Source organism: Gambusia affinis, linkage group LG06, assembly GCF_019740435.1.
Source record: "Gambusia affinis linkage group LG06, SWU_Gaff_1.0, whole genome shotgun sequence".
NCBI lineage: Eukaryota > Metazoa > Chordata > Actinopteri > Cyprinodontiformes > Poeciliidae > Gambusia > Gambusia affinis.
This window is the reverse complement of record NC_057873.1, coordinates 6,764,932-6,788,706: the sequence shown is the minus strand read 5'-3', so window position 1 is coordinate 6,788,706 and position 23,775 is coordinate 6,764,932. Positions and strand designations below refer to the sequence as shown.

Genomic DNA, 23,775 nt, shown 5'->3' with positions numbered 1-23,775 from the left:
AATTGCAAGGCTCATCAGAGATGTGAGCTTTGGTGATTTTCTTAATAGAAAATGTCTCGCGTAAAGGCATAAATTAGCCTCATCAATTAACGGTTGGAAGTCCAAATCTAGCAATCATATTTTTGTTGATTCTGTTCTTCATTTTACGGACGGTTTCCTACTTTAGTTTCTGCATGGTTAGTTGGCAGCTGCGATTGGAGGAAAAGATGCTCAGCAAAGCAGGTATTCTGACAGCGGAATGATGCAAGTTAATGGTTTCTCGAGATCTTGCTATCTTCACAACTGCAACATTCACAGCTAAGAATAGTTTTTTTTTTCTTCTCTGCTCTGGAAGGCTGTTTCCATTGTGTTCATTAAGTCCATAGGGAGAGTTCTCGCTTGGTAGTCAAGAAAAGGTGAATGTCAACTAAAATTTTAAGGTAGAACATTCCATCTCACAAGTGAAAGAAAAATGAAAAGCTCCTGTTCTTACAGAAGCAGAAAAATCCCAAGCTGCTGGACATTATGGGGCTGTTGAGTTTGACGCACCTCAACAGTGTGGAACAAGTCAAATCAAAGCTAGCAAGAAACATTACAGTTTTTGGCAAAATAAAGAAAAGTGGTGAATAGTTTGAATAAAGACTTTGATTAATGATTTTCTAGATATTAATCAAAAGTAACACTAAACAAATGGATTTTTAGCTTTGATTTAAAGGAGCTCTGTTTCAACACATTTGCACTTTTCTAGAAATTTGTTCCAGATTAAAAGAGCCATAAAGCATCACACATTTCAGGTGTTTAAAGCAGAGATGCAATTTCAACATGCATTTTATTTTATTTTATTTTATTTTATTTTTTGTGGGACTGGAGAAGACTTGAGCAAACATTTGAATTTTTTTTTTTGTGGCAGTCTGAACGGCCCAATTCTGACCTGTTTGACCAAAAAGAATCAAATTTGTGCCAATTACATACGTGGTGCTAAACATATCTGATTGTTTTCAGAGAGTCTGCAGTCTGTCGCATTTTGTCTGATTGTTTTGGGGTCATAAGCCGTTCACACAGAAGTCTGATTGCAGTCACAACAGCCACACACACAAAAAAAAATCTGATTTCAGCAAAGATTCAGAATTGAGCTTCAAGACCTACTGTGTGAACATAGCCTAAGCTTTTTTGTCTCCCAAGGCATTTTGTAGAGGTAACTACAGTAGTAAGAGATGCCAAAAAACCTTTTGAACTTTGGGGCCACCCAACTATATGATGACCCCACCCACAACTCAGTTGTAATGTAAAACCACCCAAACTGTGTGGAGTGAAGTTTAGCCAAGTCAATGTGCGCTGATAGAGTCTTGTAGAAAAGGGCCATAAGTGTTCATTTTATGTGTTTTTTGAAGACTGTGACATTTTGCCATCTATCTTTACTCACTATCCACATTTAGCCATACACAGGCTGGTGTTTACAGAGTCTACTATGTCAATCTTCTTGTTAGGCATGTGTCACTCATGCCGTATGCAGAATATTACAGAAATGGGAATGTGAACGGCCAGCTGAATAATTCCCCTTCCCACCAGGGTGCATGCCAAGACGCCATTTGTGAAGCCAGAAACGGCAGTGAGAAATCAGGTGTCAGGGTCTCAGCTTTGCTTTTTCACAACGATGTGGTTTTGTTGGCTTCTCCTTCCCATGAATTTAAGCGAGCACCAGAGTGGTTCACAGTGGGAATGAGAGTCTACTCAAAGTCAGAATCCGTGTTCTCAGTTGGAAAAAGATAGGTGGCTCTATTCATGTTGGGGGCCAGTTTCTGCCCTAAGCAAAGAAATTTAAGAGACTTTCTGACAGTAGAGATGACATAATGGTGTAGAAGATGACTAAAACAGATTCATCTGCATTAATCCGTCTGCCACTTAGGTCTGCAGACAGTAAATTGATGAATACATGCTAATGCAATGCTTCTTGTGAAACGTGTTATTGTTTCCTTTCAGATATTTTTGGTTCAGCAGGTTTCTGATGTGTTGATAATCAGCTCCAGTTTTACAGCTCTTGTCTATTTTAATTAGTATTCACATAATTCATTCTGAAATGAGAGCCTTAGTACAGCAGCAGCCTCTCTGATCCACGAATCCCTTTTGTATTCCAAGCAGACATGATGACCTATTAGGTAATCCTAAGGATTTGGGGGGAAATGGGCAGTTAGTCTGGGTGTGCCTTGCAGAGAAAAGGCTCTGTAAATGATGATGAGTTGGCTTTTTATCCTTCTTTATCCTGTTCATTGTAGAGCTTTCTGGGCTCTAATACAGCAGTAAGCTATGCTATGGGGTTCTGCAGAAAGCTGCATATTACCTTACACCATGACGGAAAACATGGAAAGCTTTCAGAATACTTGAAATTGATTTCCTTTCTTCCTATATACTTTTTATATGACAAACCTCTTCTGTCTGCTGTCTTTGGAACTGTATACCAAAAATGTACAGAGTATGTAGTATTTCTGTTACTACCAATAAAAGTATGCCTGAGGTTTTATGTATGTTTTTATGCCATTTTTACCATTTCCTCCCACCCAGAGGAAACTTTGTTTACACAATCCTTTTGTGCAACAGCCACCATAAAAGCAGAAGTGTTTCTCACTGTGTGAGTTTCTCTTGCCAAAGATAATGAGAGTTTATTTGTAGGTGGTAATTGCATCTTTATCATTGTAAACGTTCCCTTTTTGTTCCAAGTGAACATTTGTGTGAAAATCACGTTGGCTCTGGTTTCTCTGACCAGTATCCATTCCAGTGAACTGCAAGCATCTGTTTTTTCCCCTCTTTTCTTTAAAACATGTGTGAAAGAGCTCTCTAGATGTTTATTTGTTTTATTAGCATCTTGTTTTAAATGTAATTTTATCTCCAAAGAATGTGAAAATTACGGCTTGCAAAATTATAAATTTTTGTCATATTACAACAAATGCAAGGTTTTAAGTGAAAGATCAGTTGTAGTGCATACTTGTGCAGGATTAAAAATGATGAATGTTCTCTAACATTTCCATAAATAATTCTTAACAATCTAAACTATAAAAAACAGTGTAAAGAATGTGCAACTTTGTAGGTTGGTTTAAAAATGTACAATGTGCATATGTGTTTAATGGGGAAAAGTTCAGAGGGTGTGAAAACTTTTTAAGTTAGTGTAAATGTTTTATTAGTGAATCATTCCCATATGTTCTATTTGCTTATGCAGTAATCTCTGTTTTGTGTGCTGGCTGTACTCAAAATTCTTTAGAGGCAATTATCCAGACACTACTAGCATACTTAATGCATCAGAAGTCAGATATGAAATTAGGACTTGCAGAGTTTTTGCTGATCTATAATTAGCAGAGGAGGGTGAGATTTCTTTTTTTTGAAAGCTTTTTACGCACTGTTGCCATGTTAGGGTTTTTGACTGAAAAATAACACTCAGATTCAATTTGTTATGATGGCAAAATAGGCATAGCAAATTCTATAATTGACTTATTAAAAGATTTTACCTCCAGTTTGGTCCCCTGTGGTCATACATGAATTGGTTTGGCTAATAAGCCAGTAATAATATTGTTCATTGTTGCCCATACTACTAAGCCCTCTTTTACCACAGAAAAGTTAATAAAGAGGTTAACATTTCAATGAGACTCAGAAGTAATCTGTCAGTGTTTAATTTCTTTGCGCTTTATGCTTGTCATGCTCTCCCTCGAGTTCATGAGATGAGGATAAAGTCCCGGGCTCCATCACATCCAGTCAGGGAGGTCTTTCAGCTGCCACACAATAGCAGGACCAGACTTCACTGTGGCTCTCTGTGTCATTCTTCTGGAGTCGATGAATGTACCTCCTCTGCTCAAAAAGCTCTAAAAAAGATCATGGAAAAAGTATATTGAAAATATTCATCTAAAAGACTGGAGCACTTTTGTTTCGCTAACAATTTCACATTATAAGTAAGTATGGATTTCCACCATAAGATTTGGCAAAATTAAAATTTTATGAAAATCTCTGAAGAAAAAGTCTTATGTTTTATTGATATATGGACAGGGCTATCAGCTGGATGTCTATGAATATTATAATGGATAATTGACTTTTCATAGATTTTGGTCCCTTTCAGTTGCGTTTGACCTGCAACTCAGTCTATTTATTTTTTTCAGACTTTAAATCTGATGATTAACAAGCCAAAATGAATACTACTGTGGATGGCAGAAGTGAACAAACAGTAATTATCTTTAGAAATTCATCACGTGCCTTAGGCCTTATGTGATGTCACTGTAGCACCCCACTGCTCTGTCCCGGGACAAGAACATAAACTCACTGGTGGGGTGGCTATTTGGGTTCGTTAAGTTCTGGTACATACCACGCAGGTTTACCTATATTGAGTAAGTCCTTGCTCGTCTAATTACCATACACTCCTTTGAAGTAACATAAATAACTCCAGACAACCAGCTATCTGAACAGTTTCTTTTAATAAGAAGTTGGAAAAATAAAACCTTAGCTCCACAATACCCCTAAATAATCAAAAACTTAAACATAGAGCAAGGCACTAATTCCTCATATTAAATATTTCCCAAAATAAAAAAAAGCCGATAAGGCTCTTTTTCTTTTCAGTCCCTTATGTTTTACTCACTTTACCTTTGTGGTTTTTAAGAAAAACCCTTACTTTTAACTATTATGTTAATTTTTGTCACCAACAGAACTCCATATGTTTACCAAAAATTTACAGCTCTAAACACACATGGGCCCATACACTCTGACACACACACTGTCTGGTAACAGTTCAGGTTTTCGTTGCAGGCTTGATGAAGCTAGGGTGTGATGTTGCTACGACAATCCTCTTCTTCCCGTTTAAACAATAAACCAACTCAGACCTGCTTGCTCAGCCGATGTCTTCTTCGTCAAGGATGTTTCGCGAGTCCAATTTCTTTTAGAACTCTTCCACACGGGTTGCAGGACTACTCCTCCGTCACGCTGAAATCAGTGTCGCCATGTTGACATGTTCCTCTCGCCACCTCGGATCAGTCGCAGTTCTCCTTGTATCAACCGCAGATGGATCGCTCGTGTTACTACAGAACACTTGTCCAGATATTCCACACACCGTGTGGAGGGTTACTTGTGCAGAACACGGCCGAAAAAAATCCAGTTCCTTCTCCACCTCAACCTCTGCAAAAATTAGCTGCGGTCTCCATTAGCTTCCTCCCTGTCCTCTCTCCCGCGTTCTTCTACGTTCTTCTTCCCATCATTCCATTGTCCCGTTTTTTTTCTCTCGGTTGAGTTCACTTGTCCTCGTTAACCTAAACTACTTTCATAGATAGGAAATTCAATACAGTCTTTAAACCAATGAGATAATTGGTCAAACAAGAATACACTTGTGTAGATTTGTATTCATGTTAACTTTTTTGTTTTTTTGAAGTGCAAAGCAAAAAACTAAAATTAGAAACCTAAGACAAAGGTAAGTCCAAGAGCAGAGTGTATCGAGACCAAGATACACCCCACTCTAATATTAAGTAACTTTAGCATGTGCACCAAGCTAGGTGACAAGAAATGGAAGGTTTCTTAAAGCATACAGTATAAAATCTACACAGATGGATAACTTAATATGTTTAGCTAGTTGACTAAATCACTTTGTGTGACAGGCAGGGAAAGAATTTTGGTACAGAGGCAGATTGCTAATGTTAGCTTGCTAGCTTTGCTAACATCACCTACACATTGCTTACATTTCTTTGAGCTTCCTTTCTAAGAGACTATAATAGTTTGTTAGTCACCAGTCTCTGAAAGCAAAGCGCTACGGGATTTACAGGTCACCGTATTCTTCCTTCTGGAAGTTGTTTTCCAGATATTTTCTTAGATTCTTTGTAGCCAAATTGTATTGGCCGTACTGATAAATTTGCAGACATCTCTCAGACAACTACTGTTCACTTTATTGGGGTATAAGTGGAAGAGCGTGGGACAAAAATACATAATTAGCAATGAGTCAGTGTTATTGCTTGGATTTGAAACCGTACATTTTACATCCAGTGAAAGCAAAAATGTTACCACATAAAATGAATAATCTGGCAGTTTTGTGATAACTGCCAGAATATTGGCAGCTATCACAAAACTGTAATAACTGCAAGTTTATCACAGTTTTGCAATCTGGTAGTTATCAAAACTATGATAACAGTTTTATCACAGTTAACACAGTACTACAACTCCAATTGTACTATTGTTGTAGTAGCCTACTCCAATTCTGGAGTACTACAACATTAGTATCTGAAGTGAATTTATTTAATTTTAAAGAAAAGTTGGCTGCAGGAAAGCTTCAGAAACTGTGGAAATTGATGAAAAGTCATCCAAAGCAAATGTAGCACTTCATTTCATAAGTATCCTTTTTAAAAATATATTTTGTTCAATCTTGCAGTGGAAAATCACACTTCATTACACTCTGTTTTAACTGTCAGTAAAGGAGTTGATTATTAAAGCCTTGGAGTGTCAAAAGCTGGCAACATCAGCTTAGTGCTTTCTTTTTTCTGTGATGTGACTTTAACCATTAAGTGCTTTTATCACCTTAGTTGACTGCTGTATAAATAAAAAAAAATCAATTGGTGATTGATTCTGATAAGTTGTCATTAAGTGTTTGTAAATTAATTGCTTCACCTAATTCCTTAGGATATAAAGGAATTCTGTTTGAAAGATTTGTCAAAAATATTTTAGATCAACATATTTTTTCCAATCTCTTTTTATGAATACCTTTATTGAGTTCAGTACTCATTCAGAAAAGTTGACCCCTTATTTTGTAGTTTTTGTAACTAAAGAGTTATTTTTTGGGGAGGAGGGAAGCACAAAAGGTTCTAACATTAAATGTATTTTTTTTTTTATCCAACACATGTAACTTGAATTTTCAAGATAATTTGAGGATGGGAGTGTGAAAATGTAGCAGCAACATGTTTTCAGTTTTTATAAAACAAATTTTCATTATATTACATTCCATTAATTAAATGTGAATTGTTAGATTTGCAGCACAAAAAATGCTTTCCTGTTCCAGAAAAGGAAATTTCAACACCAGAGAATAATGAAACACGACAGACTGCTTTTGAGAAATACATTTTAAATTGGAGTTGATAAGATAAAAAGACAGAAAGTACACACAGTTCTCTATTTAATATAAAATGCTCACACCTTATAGCAAAACTAAACTTATAATTGACACTTTGACAATTATTGCAAATAGTTTGCTATTTACATCAGCTTTCCCAAGATAATGCAAAAATAAATTGAATAAAAACCTTTCAGAAAATGTCCATGTTCTCCTCTTTCTACCGCCTGCTTCAGCCCACGGACAAACTGGTGGCAAAGCCTTTAACTATGCACTGTTTTAAAGTGAATAATGTTTGAGTTTTATCTGAATTAATGGACTGTTAAATTTGTAGCTTTTTTTAAAATTCCACTTGTGTATATATATTTTTTTGATTCTTCTGCCATTTTGTGGTTCAAATAAGGAGAAAACATAAAGAACAGAAAAAGTGAGGAAGAATAAGTCTGCTAAGGCCACACAAATCTTGTCTCCTCTCGGTAATGGACTTATTAGATTTGTATTGTCAAAAAAGGATTGTCCCTATGAGGTGCAGGAATTTCTTTTCAGCTGCCATCAGACAAGGTAGTGGAGCGTGGCCGCCTTTCTCTGACAATAACTTCTGGATTTGTCTTTTTCTCTCCACCTCTGCCTTGTCCCATCACCGCCCTGTCTTCCCATTTCCTACCCCCACCGCTCCTTTCTTTCTCTCTGTCGGTCTTTCTTGTCTTCCTCTGTGTCCCTGTCTCCCACAGAGATTTGTGCAGCCGACTGTGGAGGCCACGGCGTTTGTGTTTCAGGCACCTGTCGCTGTGACGACGGCTGGATGGGCGCCGGGTGTGACCAGAGGGCGTGTCACCCGCGCTGCAACGAGCACGGCACATGCAAGGACGGCAAATGTGAATGCAGTCCTGGTTGGAACGGAGAACACTGCACCATTGGTAGGAAGAGAGGAGGCTGGGATTTTGTTGGGGGGGGGGGGACAGCTTCGATGTATATGTCTGTTTGGTCAGGATGCAGTGAAGGGGGAGGGATACCAGCAAAGGCGTGCAGACTACCACTCTGCCTGTGTGTGTAAGCGTCGGGTCTGAGAGGAAGTATCCAGTCGGAGAAAGAATGGGAAAGCATGCTTAATTGAATTTGTGCAACTCAGTAAAGCATGAACAGGTTTACTCAAGAATCTGAGGCTTGCCTTCATGCATTTTAATGTGGGAATGTGCTAAGGTGTCTTTTCATTTTACTCATCCTTATCCTCATCTCTTTCTTTGCTCCCTTTCCATTTACTATTATTTTCAAATGCTGACGTGTGAGTCATTGTAAGCCGGTCAACCACCGCTTTCAGCTCTCTGTATATACTGTTTATACAAGAGAGCAACTGAAACTTTTGCTCTCTTGCACTAAAAACTGGCAGAAGCTTTGTTGTTTAAGACCTTGATTGAATGTCAGAAGCTCTTTTGAAAACCATAATGTAACCTTAAAAAGAAATGTGATTATCTAGAATCTTCATATGTTCAAAGATGCTGGACATCAACAAGCTTGATGTGGCACTTTGAAAAAAATGATTTTATACTTCCTTGAGGTGTTTTTTGTTTTTTTCTGAAAAAGAGTTAAAGTGGAAATGGAAACACATTTGCCAACTAAGTTCTAACGTAGCGAACATTTACCTCACGACTCATCAGCTGTTTCTGCTGCTTTAGAATTTCTTTTCTCTCTCTGGGTCTCAAGACAGCTTGTCACATTATCAATGTTGACATGACTGAACAATTACAACTTGGCCAATAGATAACACATTCCTGAAAATCAATTTTTCTGGGATGAGTGGTTCATGCCAGTTTGCAACCTGTACTTCCTGTTTATTGCAGCCATGTGCAGCATCAACATCTGACAAAATTATGCTTTCCGTATCCTGGTTGATTCTGTCCAAGCCAGTCTAGGGAAACAGCTGATATGCATTTCCTTTTTTTAAAATCTTTTTTGTGACATTCCAAAAGTTTGCTCACAAATTTACATATACACACTGAAAAGTGTTTTTGTTGAGATATTGTAGCATGTAGGTATGGTGCATTAACTAATTAAAAAAGGATCAAATTTTCCTGGTAACCTGCACAAGATAAAAAATTGTGAGATTTTGTGGCACACATTATATTTATATTATATTGGTATTATCATTTATGATTTTTGTCTTCTATTTTTATTTTAGCTTAACGTATGGGTACCATCTTCATGCACTCTTAATGAAAAACGTGAAAATAACCAATAGCCAGACTTGGTGCCTGCTGGTGTTCTGTGTTTTCATGTGCAAATTCACTCATTTCTTCTTACTCCTCTTTCTTTGTTTTGGTATATCTCAGACAAACCACTTAAGACCTTTTGGAATCAAAGAAATATAAGCTTTACTCATACCTACAAGTACAAAAACCAGCAAGTTAAAACACACCAGTAATAATATGTCAGGAAATCAGTTCATTAGCCACATTGGTAATGTTATGTTTTAAAAACAAAAGTCAAAGACAAGGGCTTTTTTTGGTGGTTGCTGCGACACATCATGGTTTAATTCTTTTCACAGCTGATACAAAAAACTGAAAGCACAGTGGCGATCACTTTTCCTAGCCGCCTCAGTGGTTCCCTACATGTTTGAGTCAAAGGGAAACCAGAAATAAAAGCTCATAAAAGAAAACGCTGATTTTCTCACAGTATTCTCATTGGTCTCGAGGCAGCGCTGCCTGAGAACAGAGCTTCAGCTCAGTTTGTGAATGTTTTATATGCTGGCCCGTGCATTATTGATGGCTCTTTTATAAAGGCCATATTGAGATCCAGATTCAACAAGAAGATTTCTCTGTGTAATACATTAAGATCTCAATTTAAATCCATTTCCATCACAGAGGGGCCCGTGTGTTGGCCCCAGACCCCCTATAGGTCTGATCTGGTCTCATTCCTGACGAGGCCAGTTGCATCGTCCGAGGACGATTATTAAAATAGCTTTTTGTGGCCTCTCTCCTGCATAATTCTGCTGAAGCCTAAATATGCACGTCAGTGCCAGAGTTTTCAAAATGCTCCCCTGGGCTATTTAGTTGTTTCCATCATTTAATAAAAAGAAACAGACATTTTTTTTTCCTGAAGATTTCATTTCGGTGACCTCAATCTTCCTCTGCGTCCCACAATTTCCCCCTGTCTTCCTTCTGTCTCCATCCCTCTCCTGTGTGGGATTGTTCTCCATGTCTTGCTTGTAATGCATGCTGTTAATGCTTTGTGGCTGCTTCTTTTGACCGCGTTTTGTAACATATACTAACACATTGCCCTGCTGTCTTGTCATGGAAGTGCCACTGTTCAAACCTCCCTTATATGTCCTGTCTTTTATCTCTCAAGCTCACTATCTGGATAAGGTAGTGAAAGGTATGGCATTCCTCCTTCAATCTTTTCTGCGCTCGACTCATTGTAACGCCGGTCAGCATTAATAAGCCGTGAAACACACACGCAAACACACGCAGAAACACACCATGGTCCGTTCTCATCCAAAACACTGTGCTTCTCATTCTATAGATGCATTTCAATAAGTTAGAATTTATTAGTTTAGTCAATAATTTGAAACTCAAATAGATTCATTACACAGTATTGTTTTCCAACAGTTTTTCTGTGTTCATTTTGATGATTATGGCTTGCAAATGACTTTCTTTTTTTTATTTTTTATTAAGGTTTTCAAAAATTAGATGAATAAAAAATATATAATGCAAGATTTCAATGTTATGGCCATAGTTTAGCCTTTACAATTTGTAAAAGACAGCTATCTTGAGAGCAAGTTCAACCCTCCAGAAGGAGTGTAATTGACAAAAAGTTATCAGGATTCATAAAAACAAAGCATCGTATGGTGTCAAAACATTTTAATATAAAGTTATTGGAAGGAAAATCTCAATCCATTCAGGCATCCATTGTGTTCCCCTTATCTGAGAGTCACGAGAATAACAGGTCCAGGAAGAAAAAAAACAAACCTCTCTCTCTCCACCACTATTTAGGTCTTTCTAGGGAAGGTGTGAATAAGCAGCAGTCATACTTGGATTCCCCCCAGGTGAGAAAACTCCTCCCCCTGTCTTAAAGGCTAACCCCAGCCACACCAAAGAGGAAGCTCATCTGAGCTCTTTGGATCTGGAATCTCATTCTAAAACTGGGGCTGTAGTCAGAGTGCAGGTGGGCCAATACATCCAGGGCATTGATTATACTTAGTATTAACAAAAACAACACGCCGATCTGTCTATCCACCTTCTTGTGATTAGTTGTGAAGAAACGGCAAGATGCAAGAACATCTGCACGTTCACCAGAGGCTGAACTCAGACCTGGATGAGAGCAGTTCAGGAAGGGTTGTGAAAAATTGGAATAAGCAACTTAAGAGTTTAACGAAGTCTCACAAAAGGTCAAAAAACACAGACAAATCCAGGTCATGAACTACATCTGCAGTATTCCTTTTGTCAAGCCACTTTTGAACCAGACAGCAGGACCAGACTGGTGCTCAGTGGTCCAGTGTCCTCCTCAGATAATAGTAAATCTTTGGAAGTCAAGGTCCCATAGTCTAGCGGAAGATTTGGAGAGAGAATCCTAGCTATTGGTGGTTCAGGAGCTAATTTCCATAAATTGTAAGGAATTTAGCAGTCTATCCAGGAAGTTCAATCATAACTATTAATGCAAATTCGCTCATTATTTACAAATTTTGCACAGACTTGCAATTTTCACTAATCATTGCTATTTCTGACCTTAACATTTTTTGTATTTCCTTCCTTTCTGACCAATCGCTGCACTCAGCTGAATTTTGTTAAATCCTTTTTGCCCCCTTCCAATTTAGCTTTCTGTTTCACAAAGTTTCTTTTTTTAACTGCATTTTCAAAAACCATTCTGAGATGTTTTGTAGGATTTGCTTATACAGTGTAAACAGTTCAAGTTAAAATCCCGTTTTTGCTTTTTTGAGAGGATTATGTGCAGCACCCTTTACAACAAAGGTATGCAAAATCAGTCATTTTAGGCCACAACAATCCCCAAAAAATATTTGTTTTATTATATCCTTGAGGGACGTAGAGAGTGTGATAGTGTTTTCTCAAGTCTAGACTCAGTGCGGCTCCCTACCAGGAAACATATCACCATTCACACGTTGATCGATGTAAGCCAAAATCATCAACCCTAACAGAAATATATGCTTAAAAATGTATCACATTGTGTGATGAATCTTACACATTTTACAGTTTTGGAACTGAATATCTTAAATCAATTAACTTTCCCGATGATATTCTAACTTACTGAGATGCACCAGTAAAAGTCTTCTTCTCCTCATCATATTTTCAACATAGTGTTCCACAATAATCTCCACTTAGCACCTTCACACCCAATTCAAGCTGAGCTGCTTTCTATGCATCAAATGTTTGGTTTGTGCATTTTAGCCTTCTCAGTAGGGGGATGTTGAGAGAGGGGATTCATAACTTGTGACTTGCATTATAGATGAGCTTACAGTGCTGTGCAAAGCCTGATAGGTGCTGAGGCTGCAGCCTCTTTAATTAAAAGACTTTATGGTTCTAGGCAGAACGAGAATGGAGGCTTTGCTTCACCCCTTGCTGTCTGCCACCGGCACCCCTCTCTCAGCCTCCCTGCGTAGTTGGTTATAGACCACCTGGCATCAGAGCGGCTGCCAGAGGGGCTCTTCGAATGTTTGCATCCTCATGTCTGGAGCTGTTTCAGACGGGCTCGGGCAGGGCTCTGCAGGGGCTTCTCGCTGAAATATTCTGCCAGTTAAGTTGAAACCAAGCCAAAAGAGAGTGAAGCTTTATTTATCCGAATAACAAACATTCTGAGCTCCTTAATCGTCCAGCTCCACTGGCTTAACCAGAGTTGTTTTTGTCCATTTGCTCAATAAATGGACAGCCAATGCCAAAGTGTCCAAGAGGCAAGCCATTTCGAACAGTTCATTAAATTTGGTTGCATTTTTCTAGAATATCATTTGAGTTTTCTCTTTATTATTGATGATAAATTCTCTAAATCATTTGTAGTAGTTGAAGACAAGCTTAAACAATTTAAGCTTGTAATTTCTTGAAGTGATGTGCAGAAGAGCTATGTATGGTGAAAACATGTAAAAGCCAATAAATTATTCTTTAATTGCAAGAGCAAAATCTCACACTACACAAATTGTCACATTTCTAGCAGTTTTAAAGTTTTTGAATGTTGCTTTTAGTGAAGATATGGGAAAACCTAGTAGTAACTAATAGGCCTGTGTTAGCTGATGTTTATACCACAAATAAGCAGAGAATCTTAGATTACTGGTCAATTAGTGTTTCTGTAAAGTTTGACATACCAGTACCAATTTTGACTAAAATAAATCATTTAATATATTTTTGCAACATTCATGCTGTGAGTGATCATTATTTTTTTACTTTAGTGTCAGAGCTGATGTTAGACTGTGTGTGTAACAGAGCCCTTGCAGTAAAACACGATTTTATTACTATTTTAAAACAAAATGATTAAAATATTGATATTATAAAATGTTGCCCAACAGCCTGAATGAACAGATATATGCTGGAAAAAACAGTGTTTGCTTTTACAACTCTGGTTCATATTACCTCATTTAAAACACTTCATTGAATTTGAAAATTGCTAATTAGTAGGCATCTTTACCCAGAAATAGCATCCAAAACAACCTAACAAGAAAAGATCAAGTTGAAAATTGGTAGGTTCCAGTTTCTGAAATGCAAAGTACATTTCGAATAAATGCTTCATTTAGAATTATTTTAGAGAAATTGCTAGAGGTCCCTTTAATTGTAGCACGAGTGATTTTATTGAAAACTGTTATTTCCAAAGCGTAGGAGTGTCCTGAGTATATCGACTCAAATTACAGAATGGCTTTTTCTAAATATTTCAGTACGAGATTATGCCGCAGCTATAAAGAGCAGATATATTGTAAGACTTCTCTAACTTGGGTTGGAAATCACTACAAAGGATACTATGCAAATTTTAACTTGTAAAATTAAATTTTGTGAAAAATTTTAGCAAATGGAGGCAGACAGTTTTGCTCAAGACATTTGGGATTAATTACTTTTTGCGGCTATTTATTCTATTCTAAATAACATTATATACTCTGTAGACTGTGGCTGCATTGTGAATTGTCACAATATAATTGCAGCTCTGGTTCATCCATAAATCAGCCTTTCCTCACTTACAATTATTACCTTATAAATACACCTGCCTTACCTGTTTTCTTCCTTTTCTATTCTCCGGTCCAGTTCTCTCTCTGTCTGATGTAAAAGCAAGCTGCACAAGAGAGATAGATGATAAAATGGCTCAGCTTAGCATTCTCTCTATCAAGACATCCTTTTAACACCACAATCTATGACAGAGGCTTGCGTTTGATATCTTTAGATTTTACCCTCTGCCTCAGCGAGGGGATAAATATCATAATGTATCAGATAAATGTCAAACAGGGTAGAACAATTGGCATCATAATCGTCTGATCTGTGCCCTTGTGAAGACCTATCCGGGAGGAAACAATGAAATCTTTCACCTGTCTCTCTACTCCAGCCTGCCTCAGATCCCCTGGGGCTCAGCTCCCAGAAATACAGCTAGGCGACCTCTGCTCAAAGCAACCAAGCACAACCTTTTCCAATTTATATAAAACCCATTTTGTTCAGCTTTGAACTTCTCCTAAAGCAATATCATGGTCTCTCTATTAGAGGGGATATTACTGATTGTTAAAAACCCATTTCTCTGACAATAATTTAGAGCCTATGTTTTTGTTTTAGGAATTTCATGTTATACACCAATACAGAGAAGAAAGATAATAAAGCAGACGGAAAAGGATAGAACAGAAGTGGACACCACTAACTAAACGTTAGTTGTGCTAAGCACGGCACCAACATGGTATTTAACAAAAGCCAATGCTAAAATGACAAATTCAGTCATGTTGATGCTACCCATGTGTCTATTGCACGTTATGTATTACACGGCTGCGTGCATAGCTGTGCTTTATCAAGTGATTCTTTGGAACAGACCTGTCAGTCATGGTTTCAGTTTTACATTTATCGAGAATCGATATTGCTAACTATTTCTGATTTTGCCCTAATTGTAGGGCTCCGGTCAGAAAGCATGCAGGACATCAGTAAATTTTAAACTACAGTGCATTCTGGGTACAGAATAAACATAATTTACTGCACCGCATCATGCCGGAAATTGTGAGAACAGGAAACGGAATTACTGCCTAAATAATCTTCAACTTCAAAATAAGAGCATGAATATAACCGTCTTAACTACTTGAAGGATGATTTATAAAATGCTAAATGTGCTAAGCGTTTCTAAAGCGCTAAATGAAAAATTTGCTTCACTATAAGTGCATGTGCCCAGTACTGGGATAGAGTTATTGATGGAGCTAAATACAGGCAATTCTGGCAGAAAACATTTTAGAGGTAGCAAAACATGTAATAGTGGAGATTTACCTTCCTTCCTGAGCTACAATAAAAAAGCTTAAATCAAAACAAATTTTTGTGTTAGAATGACCCAGTCAAACCAAGATTCAACTCCAGTTTAAAATCTGTTGCAAGACTTGAAAAGTGATATTTACAGATGCTCGTCATCCAGTCTGATTTAGCTTGGTGTTTTTAATTAAAAAGAGCAGTCACTGGTTTCAGCCTCTAGATTTGGAAAGCTGGCAAAGGTATATTCTAAAAGACGTGCGGCTTTAAGTGTAGCATAGCGTAGTTCTTCAAAGTATTAACTGAAAGGGACCTGGAAGCAAATTCATGTGAAAAACGTCAAGAACTGCTTTATAATTTTCTTTGCATTTCACAATCATTCACTACCGTGTGTGGGTCTGTCACATGAAAGTCCTAAAGAAACACATTGACGTTCGTGGCTGTAAAGTGAAAAAGTCGAAGGGATGTGGATATTTTTGCAAAGCTTAATAATAAAAAAAAAACTTGAAATCCAAAAGTACCTATTAAATTATTTCAAATTGGGCAGTATAAACTCCACTGCTTTTGTTACACTCCTAAAGTAACATACATTCTGGCTAATATGCTGTAGTAATAAGTGAATATTGATTAATAAGATCCCTCTTATCTGATTCTACTGCAAAGGGATATTGGAAAGCTTTACAAAAGGTGTATCAAATTAATCAAGTTTAGCTGAGGGTCATTAGAGCTGCTCTCATCCATTTAAAATTTCACATAACATTAGGTTATTGCTGCTCAAAGTGCGAGCAGCAAACCAGTTTTTTTGTACAGCAGTTTTGGTACAGAAATGATGTTCTGTATTATTTGTCGTTCATTAATTTTTTCTTTGTTTGAGACTCAGTTGTGACCGTTGGTCTTTGTCTTCATCTATTTTTCATAGAGGGTTGTCCTGGTTTGTGCAACGGAAATGGCAGGTGCACTCTGGGTAACAACGGCTGGTACTGTGTGTGCCAGCTGGGCTGGAGGGGCACCGGCTGTGACACCTCTATGGAAACCGCCTGCAGTGATGTCAAGGACAACGATGGAGGTAAAATCACAAATGCCTTCTGACACTGACCAGACACCAACACGGACTCTGAACCAGACACGATTTGACAATAAAATTCACCCCCCTATGGGCTCGAGAAATATTCTGTACTTGCTTTAAGCTTTCCATGCTCTGTTATCCCTTTTATGTAGGCCATTCCAATTTTATTTATATAGAGCCAATAGCAGTTGAAATTGTCTTGAGATGCTGTACCGATTTCACTGCCTTGAATCCCAGGAGCCAGCCTGCTTTTAACTGGAAGAAAGGAAAGAAAAAAGTGAAAATCAAAAGAAAATGAAAATATTACACACAGATCATAAAAACAAAATAGCTTACATATAATGAATACATACTGAAGCAGAAAAACTGCAGACCTGAGACAAAAACAGGCGCTTAAACTGCAGTTCTCACTTACAATTAGCATTAACTGCTCAATTCAGACTAAATCAATGCTTAGAAAAGGTAGAAAAATGCTTCTCTTCTGAACCTAACTAGTCATTTAGAACCATAACAGGTGGATATAATGCAGGGATTTTATTGTGTATTGTCTGGCTCTAAGTAAAATCCTTTCGATGTCTTTTCCTCTAAACAAAATACATTTGTATACAGCTTATGAAAGCAACATGCACACCTCCGGTACAATGTTAATAAATTCACCTTGATATTTCATTAATTCCTAAGATTTTGAACATTTTCTATCTCCACAGGGAAATCCTTTTCCCACTAAATAACCCCAAGCAGAGGCAGAAACACACTCCCACACACACACACACACACACACACACACAACCAGCCAGGGATGTTGCACCAATCTCTACTCCAAGTGGGAGATGTGACTTTCTTTATTCCAGACCCGATTCTTCAGCCTGAGCTGTGCACTAGCCTCCCTTATTTATACAGGGGGTTGTTTGTCTTCCTATCACTTAACAGGGACCACACAACTCTCAACAGCAAAAGCAGAGTACTGCCTGGGATTTGACTGACTCCTGACAGCACAGTTTATTTTTATCACCCCATCTGGCCAGACATGCCCCTGAAAGCAATGGTTAGGAGACGCTAATGACCCACTTTAGCAGAGTAAAGTGCATTACATAGAAACACTCATTTTTAGTAATGTTATCTAACATACTGAGAGGGAAATGTATCTTCTGCATATTATGCTCTTTTCAAAAGTTTATAACATTGCTTCCACTTTTGTATGCTGTTTTGATACACCTAACTACCAGGGATGGGCACACTTCTGCTAATGTGGTAATAGTGGATCTATGTACATTTATTGTGACGTTGAAAACATTTACATTTACCGTCTCACTTTTGCCACCTCTAAAAGGTTTCCCTCCAGGAATGCCCTGTATTTAGCTCCATCCATAACTCTGGCCGTGTGCTGGGAAAACTTCTGCTAGGTGGCTAACAGAGGAGCTGCTTCTTTACTTTGAGTTGCTGAAGCTGAAATTTGTCCACAATTTTGGTCTGGAGCTGACTTATCAATACGTCTCTACTCCTAAACTCCAGCATAAGTGTAGTATTTAGCTTTATATTAGTACTCAGTGTTACCCACTGAATAAAGTAGCATATTTTATTCAGCGTGTGTCCACTCTTCTGCATTTGCCAGGTGTGAACCACACTTCTTTTTTTGTGAATCTGTTTGCTTGTGACTTGTTTAACCTTCTCAGATGGCCTGGTGGACTGCATGGATCCAGACTGCTGTCTTCAGGCAACCTGTCACACCACCTCTTTATGCGTGGGCTCGCCTGACCCCCTGGACATCATCCAGGAGACGCAGATGTCCTCTGCACAGAGCAACCTGCAGACGTTCTACGACCGAGTGAGCTTCCTGGTGGGCAGGGACAGTACACACACCATCCCTGGAGCTAACCCCTTCGACGGAAAGTGAGTGACAATGTACTCTCTTTGGATAACACACAAGCTTAAAAGGCTTCTTTTTTTTCCTAAAATTCACAGAGCTATTTGTTTTATACATCATATACATTTTTGTTGCATTAGTAGAGTTCTGCGAATTCCAGCTACTACAGCAGCTCATGTTTATTTAGTGCCTCGCTAAGTATAACGCATTATGATTTAAGCCTATTTGCATTCAATTTAAAATTGACTAAAAAATGTGTGATACAATAGGTTCTCTTCCATTCTAAGCTGGATTGCTTTTCAAATCAGTAAAGCAGCAACAAGCAGGAACAGATTTGCACATTTGCAATGTTATGACCTGGATAAACTGTTATCTAGCACCACATTTTGCTGCAGTGACACGCTCTTGAACAGTTTCATAAATCCTAAAACGATAATCGCATTTTTTAAAACAGCTTTTGAAGCCCTTTTATTTTTGTTTAAAAAACCCCAGAAAATGAATTCACATTTAAAGTTATGGTGAAGCAGCTGCATTCAATGGGGGCTCAAATTGGCAAAGAGTGTTGGCATGCATCACTGCAAGGATGATGTACAAATGATGATGGACAAACATGGAATGTGGCAAAAAATAAAAAGGAGGCAGCGTTCCCTCAGCAAGAAAGGCATCTCATATTCATGTATTGTGATTACTTCTACTGTAATCCATCTGTGGCTCACTCCCACAGGCAGAGCTCATGACACTCCAGTCGTCGAATTTGAGAACCTTTTAAATCAGGCAGGATGGCAGTCAGAATCCCATAAGATTGCTCCGATGTTTTCTAGTGTCTGTTTTTCTTTTCATCTTTTATCGCATGCGTGACAGGGTTGCTCATTTCCATACTACTTTATTATGTATCACTCTCATCTTTGTATATTATACTAATGTAGAAGACAAAGGTGAGATTTAATATACACTCAGAAAACACTAAGATAAGAGTGTATACCCTTAAATGTTTTATGTGAAGAAAAACTAATTTATTCTTTCCTGTTTTCTTGCTGGTAATATTCCTACGTCTTTTTTGTGGTCGGCAACACCATGGGGTAAACATCTTTATAATCAAGAGTATTCACTTAGAGAGAAACGCTTGAAATATAAAAGCTTTGGCTCTTCATGCTGCCACTGCCGTGCGTCACAATATGGTCCTTCTGGCGGATGAACCTCTGCCTCTTTTTTAAGTCTTTGGCAACCTTTAACAAGTTTTCCTCCTGGATTGTGTTTTACCTCAACCCATCTTCCTATCAACTTCAAGCAGCTTTTCTTTCCCCTTGGAAGAAAAGCATAATACTGTGACCACAAGCTTCATGGTGGGCAAGTTTAAGTAACTTTTCTGCCAGAAAGAGTTTTGCCTGTTGGCCAAAATGTTCAGCTTTGGTCACAGCTGACGAGTGGACCTTTTTAAACAGGTGTATTGTTGGCCACACCGCAAACAGAGCTTCTCTATGCTTTTTATTTTCCAACGGTGGATTTTTCTGGTCATTCTTCCATAAAGTTCAGTCATGTGAAATGACCTATGGATCTCTGTTTATCTCAGAGAGTTTAGTTGGATAGCCATCTTGAGGTAGATTTTTTTAGTTTAATGATTTTTTTTTTTTTTTTTTTTTTTTCAGATAATGTCTTTTTTAGCAGAGCTCCATGAGGAATTCAAAGATTGAGATATATTTTCTGCAACCTAAAATACAGGACTCTTTAAAGGTGTTAGGACAGAGGGGGGTAAAGAAATATGACACCCACCTATTTGAGGTTCAGTATTCATTGAAAATCCATTCCCGGATTTTTTTTGTAATGCGTTTCAAAATATTCAGAAGAAAATGAGAAGCTAAAATACTTAGCGTAATGCTACTTGGCATGCTATTGGATGGGGTTTGCAAAGCAGTCAATTGGCTGTTGCCCTAACAGCATAAATAAAGAAGACTGTATCAGATAAATCATTAGTGATATAATTTATCTGATGTTTGAACTATTAAAATAGGCAGTAAAAAGCATCTTTAGAAGGGGTCTCAAGTATTTCTATATTTCTCCTATTTGCTATTCCTTTATGGTCCCTAACCTCCACAAACTGTACGAAAAAATAAAAATTGTGAAATTTTCTTTTCAACGGACAGGTATGTGGTCATTGTGCTTAAAGTATAACGTAGAAGTTCTGTTTCAACCCAATGCTTCAAAACAGAAAATGCATCTTTTTTTGGTCTTATTTTTTAATGCATTGCGACAACGTCAGCTGTTACTTCAGCGGAAGCGCTCTGACATTTTCTCTCATTGACATTTTTCTGGCTCTCAAGAAGCACTCAGCATTTTGCAGTACGTCCCCGGACAGAGTTAGAGGCATGGAAGGTTGAGTAATACTCTTGTCTCTCACACAAGATGTGGCCATAAATAAGTAAAATGAAGAATCCAGAGATGAGCTGCAAGATTGTGGGGGCCTCGGCACACCTAAAAATATCGGTGATAATCTATTATTCATGCTTGGTATTCATTCCCCCTCCCACTGACAGATGTGAACAGTTATGACGAGGTGGCAGTGGTGGCAGAGGGGGCTCCAGACAGGCCTAACCTCAGCATCTTTCCTTTGTGATATGCTTGCCTTGCTCATGTGATCATCTTTCTATTGATCCGCCGGCCACTTCCTCATGCTAGCAGACGTGTTGGACTACTATTTCTGATGTTTCTGTCCGCGAGAAGCTGCAGAGGTGCCACTGAATAAAGCATCTGCCACTGCATGAAATGTCTTGATTTCCCACCATGACACACAATACAATAGGCTGCCGAGGCCTAGCAGTCGATGCTGACCAGAATAGTAAACAGGGACTTTGTCTATGGAACAGTTTGGACAGAGATTGATGGTTGGTTTCTAATACCGGGGCTGAAGTCATCCGCTCCATTTGCTAGCTGGCACTTTTCTAATTTTATTTAGAGCTATTCTTTTTAGCATTAAGCTATTAATGTCGGAAATAAAACCGTTGTAGTCTGTCCGAACGTCTTTTAGTAGCACTGTTTGCAGAAAAAAAAATTAGTCCAAAGTGTTTTCCATTTGCACTTTGAGCGAGTAACATACAGCGAGGGAGAGGAAGGGATCCATGGTGACATGCTAACATTTGCATCAGGATTCACCCTGTAATCAAGTCATTTGTGTGGATAATGATATTTACTTTGCGTGCATGGTAATGGGGGTGTTTATTAGACTTAGTCTAAAGTTCTATATTTACCTCTGGCAAGCTGTTTTTATGGTGTCTGCACTACACTTATAAAGAAATGTGCTCTTCCTTCTGTATTGTAGTCTTGTAAAAGGGATAAAACTCCAAATTTCTTAACAATATGTTTTTCTGTGACTTTTTCTACTGTCCATGCTGACAAAACCGGCATCAATATATTTTTTTTCTTTCGCTAAATTTACTACATTTATCTAAGTGAGACTGAGGGTTTCTGCACAGGTTTGGAATGTATTGTCCCAGTCTGAGCAAAAAGAGGAAGAAAAATAGAGAAAATATTTACATTTTAAAATTATGTCCTAACCCACTGTCTGAATAGGGCGTCCATTCTGTTTTGCCCATAAAAATCTACAGAAAATGTCAACATGAAAATTGTATATTGGAACTCTGTTTTGTGCCGTCAGACAAATATAGATTTTTTTCACTTGGTTTGAGTATCATTATCGGCATTTTGTTGAAAAATTATTATAGGATGAGTTGTAGAAGATCTGGCAACATTCATAGGCATTTCTTTTAAAAATGTTTGAAAAGTCTGAATCAAACAAGCATTTTGGAAGTAATGTACAGTGTAATGTCACAGGAAATTAATATATTAATTGAGAAGGGAAAAATGTTAGGAAAAATGTTTTTGTAAGGAAAAAAAAAATCTCATATTTCCACCCACTGATGCCTAACTGCAAAGTTGAAAACATCAAGATACTGCTCTAAATTTTATAAGGATCATAAAAGATGCAACTTTTCTGAAAAACATATTCTTTACATATTTGTTAAAACTTTCACTACACCCTGACAATATAACATGAAACAGTAACAATTTTTTACTTCTCTGCTTCCCCCCTGTGGTTTTGCAGAAATTCGCAGCTCAGTCAGAGGAAGTTCTTAACACTGTCAATCATTCTCGTGTATGCGCTGCTCATGCTTTCCCCTTGCTCTTTTCTACAGTACAGCTTGTTCACTACACCAGAACTTGTGAATGCGCAGGATAATTAGCAAGGCCAAATGTGATGGCGTATAAGCAGTTTTCCTGTAATGGTACGTTGTTTCTCTCACATCAGTACAGCTGCAGGGTGTAGAAAAGCATGATTGACAGCGCTAAGATCCTCCTCATTGCTCTGATTGGTGGTTTCTGACCGAATGATATATTTATGCAGAAGACAATAGGACCACAGAGAGGAGGCAAAAGGAGCTGGATTTTTTTTTCACAGATTATTTGTCTCAAGTTATAGTGTCACAACATACTGGTGATAACAAATATGTAACACATACTTTTTATATCCTGCCAGCTGGATAAATTTCTCCAGTAAAATCCCAATGCTCACTTTATTCCTTCTTCATTTTGATGTGAATATTTAAATCATTTTTCTCGACTGCGAGGAATCATCTTCCCATGGGCTTCGCACAACCTGGGAAGAGATAGTTCCACTTTTACAGCTTCATCTCGAGAAAACATGGATGGCTGGCTTTTCAAACAAATCCCTTCAATAAACTCACACCTTGAATGTCTAATCAGGCACCCAGAATTTGACTGGGTTTTCTTTATTGGTTATTATATGTAAATGAGTTCAGAAAGTTCTTTAGGTGTGAGCCTAATCATTTATAGCAGTGTCCTCCTCCTTGTTTATGCTGCACTAGTGGACATCCAAGGACCTCTCAAGGAGACTTGGCCTAATTAACATAAAACTGGGTTCCTAGGGACCGGGCTACTGTGGGGTGAATGATCTTGCCTCTGGTAAGGACATGTTGAGGGCAGCTACTAACATGCTGGTGTTAATTGTTTCCAGTGCGTGGCAGTGTTTAAGGCCCAAACGTATTAAAAATAGCCATGGTCTAATGAAGAAGTGACAGTACAGCATTTATTAGGGGACCAGCTTTTTTTTTTGCAAACGACAACAGAAACTACGGTCAACCATGACTTGGGCCTTGATAATGATGAAGACGAGAGCTGACGGGAGGGGAGATGTGAGACAGCAAGGTCTCATCTCATCACTTTAGTAAGATTAGGAGGTGAGTTTGGATGACTTCCCACGATCGATTGGTGGGGACTGATGATCAGATCTAATTTACGAAGCTTCTAGAGACTTGTTAGACTGGGAATCTGTCGAGGTCTCGATAATCAGCCAAGCGAGTCCCGCAATCTGCAGTCCTATTTTAATTTA

The 23,775-nt window shown here is 38.1% G+C and overlaps 1 protein-coding gene across 8 annotated transcripts in view; it reads left to right on the top strand.

Annotated features, from left to right (window-relative positions):
• tenm4 (teneurin transmembrane protein 4) overlaps nucleotides 1–23,775 on the top strand; it is a 225,673-nt gene that overhangs the window by 144,250 nt on the left and 57,648 nt on the right. For all 8 annotated transcript variants that reach the window (XM_044118604.1, XM_044118610.1, XM_044118609.1 and 5 more), the window contains 3 exons: nucleotides 7,768–7,953; nucleotides 16,364–16,510; nucleotides 18,184–18,400. In XM_044118604.1, coding sequence (XP_043974539.1) covers nucleotides 7,768–7,953; nucleotides 16,364–16,510; nucleotides 18,184–18,400 — 550 coding nt within the window. The remainder of the gene's footprint in view (nucleotides 1–7,767; nucleotides 7,954–16,363; nucleotides 16,511–18,183; nucleotides 18,401–23,775) is intronic.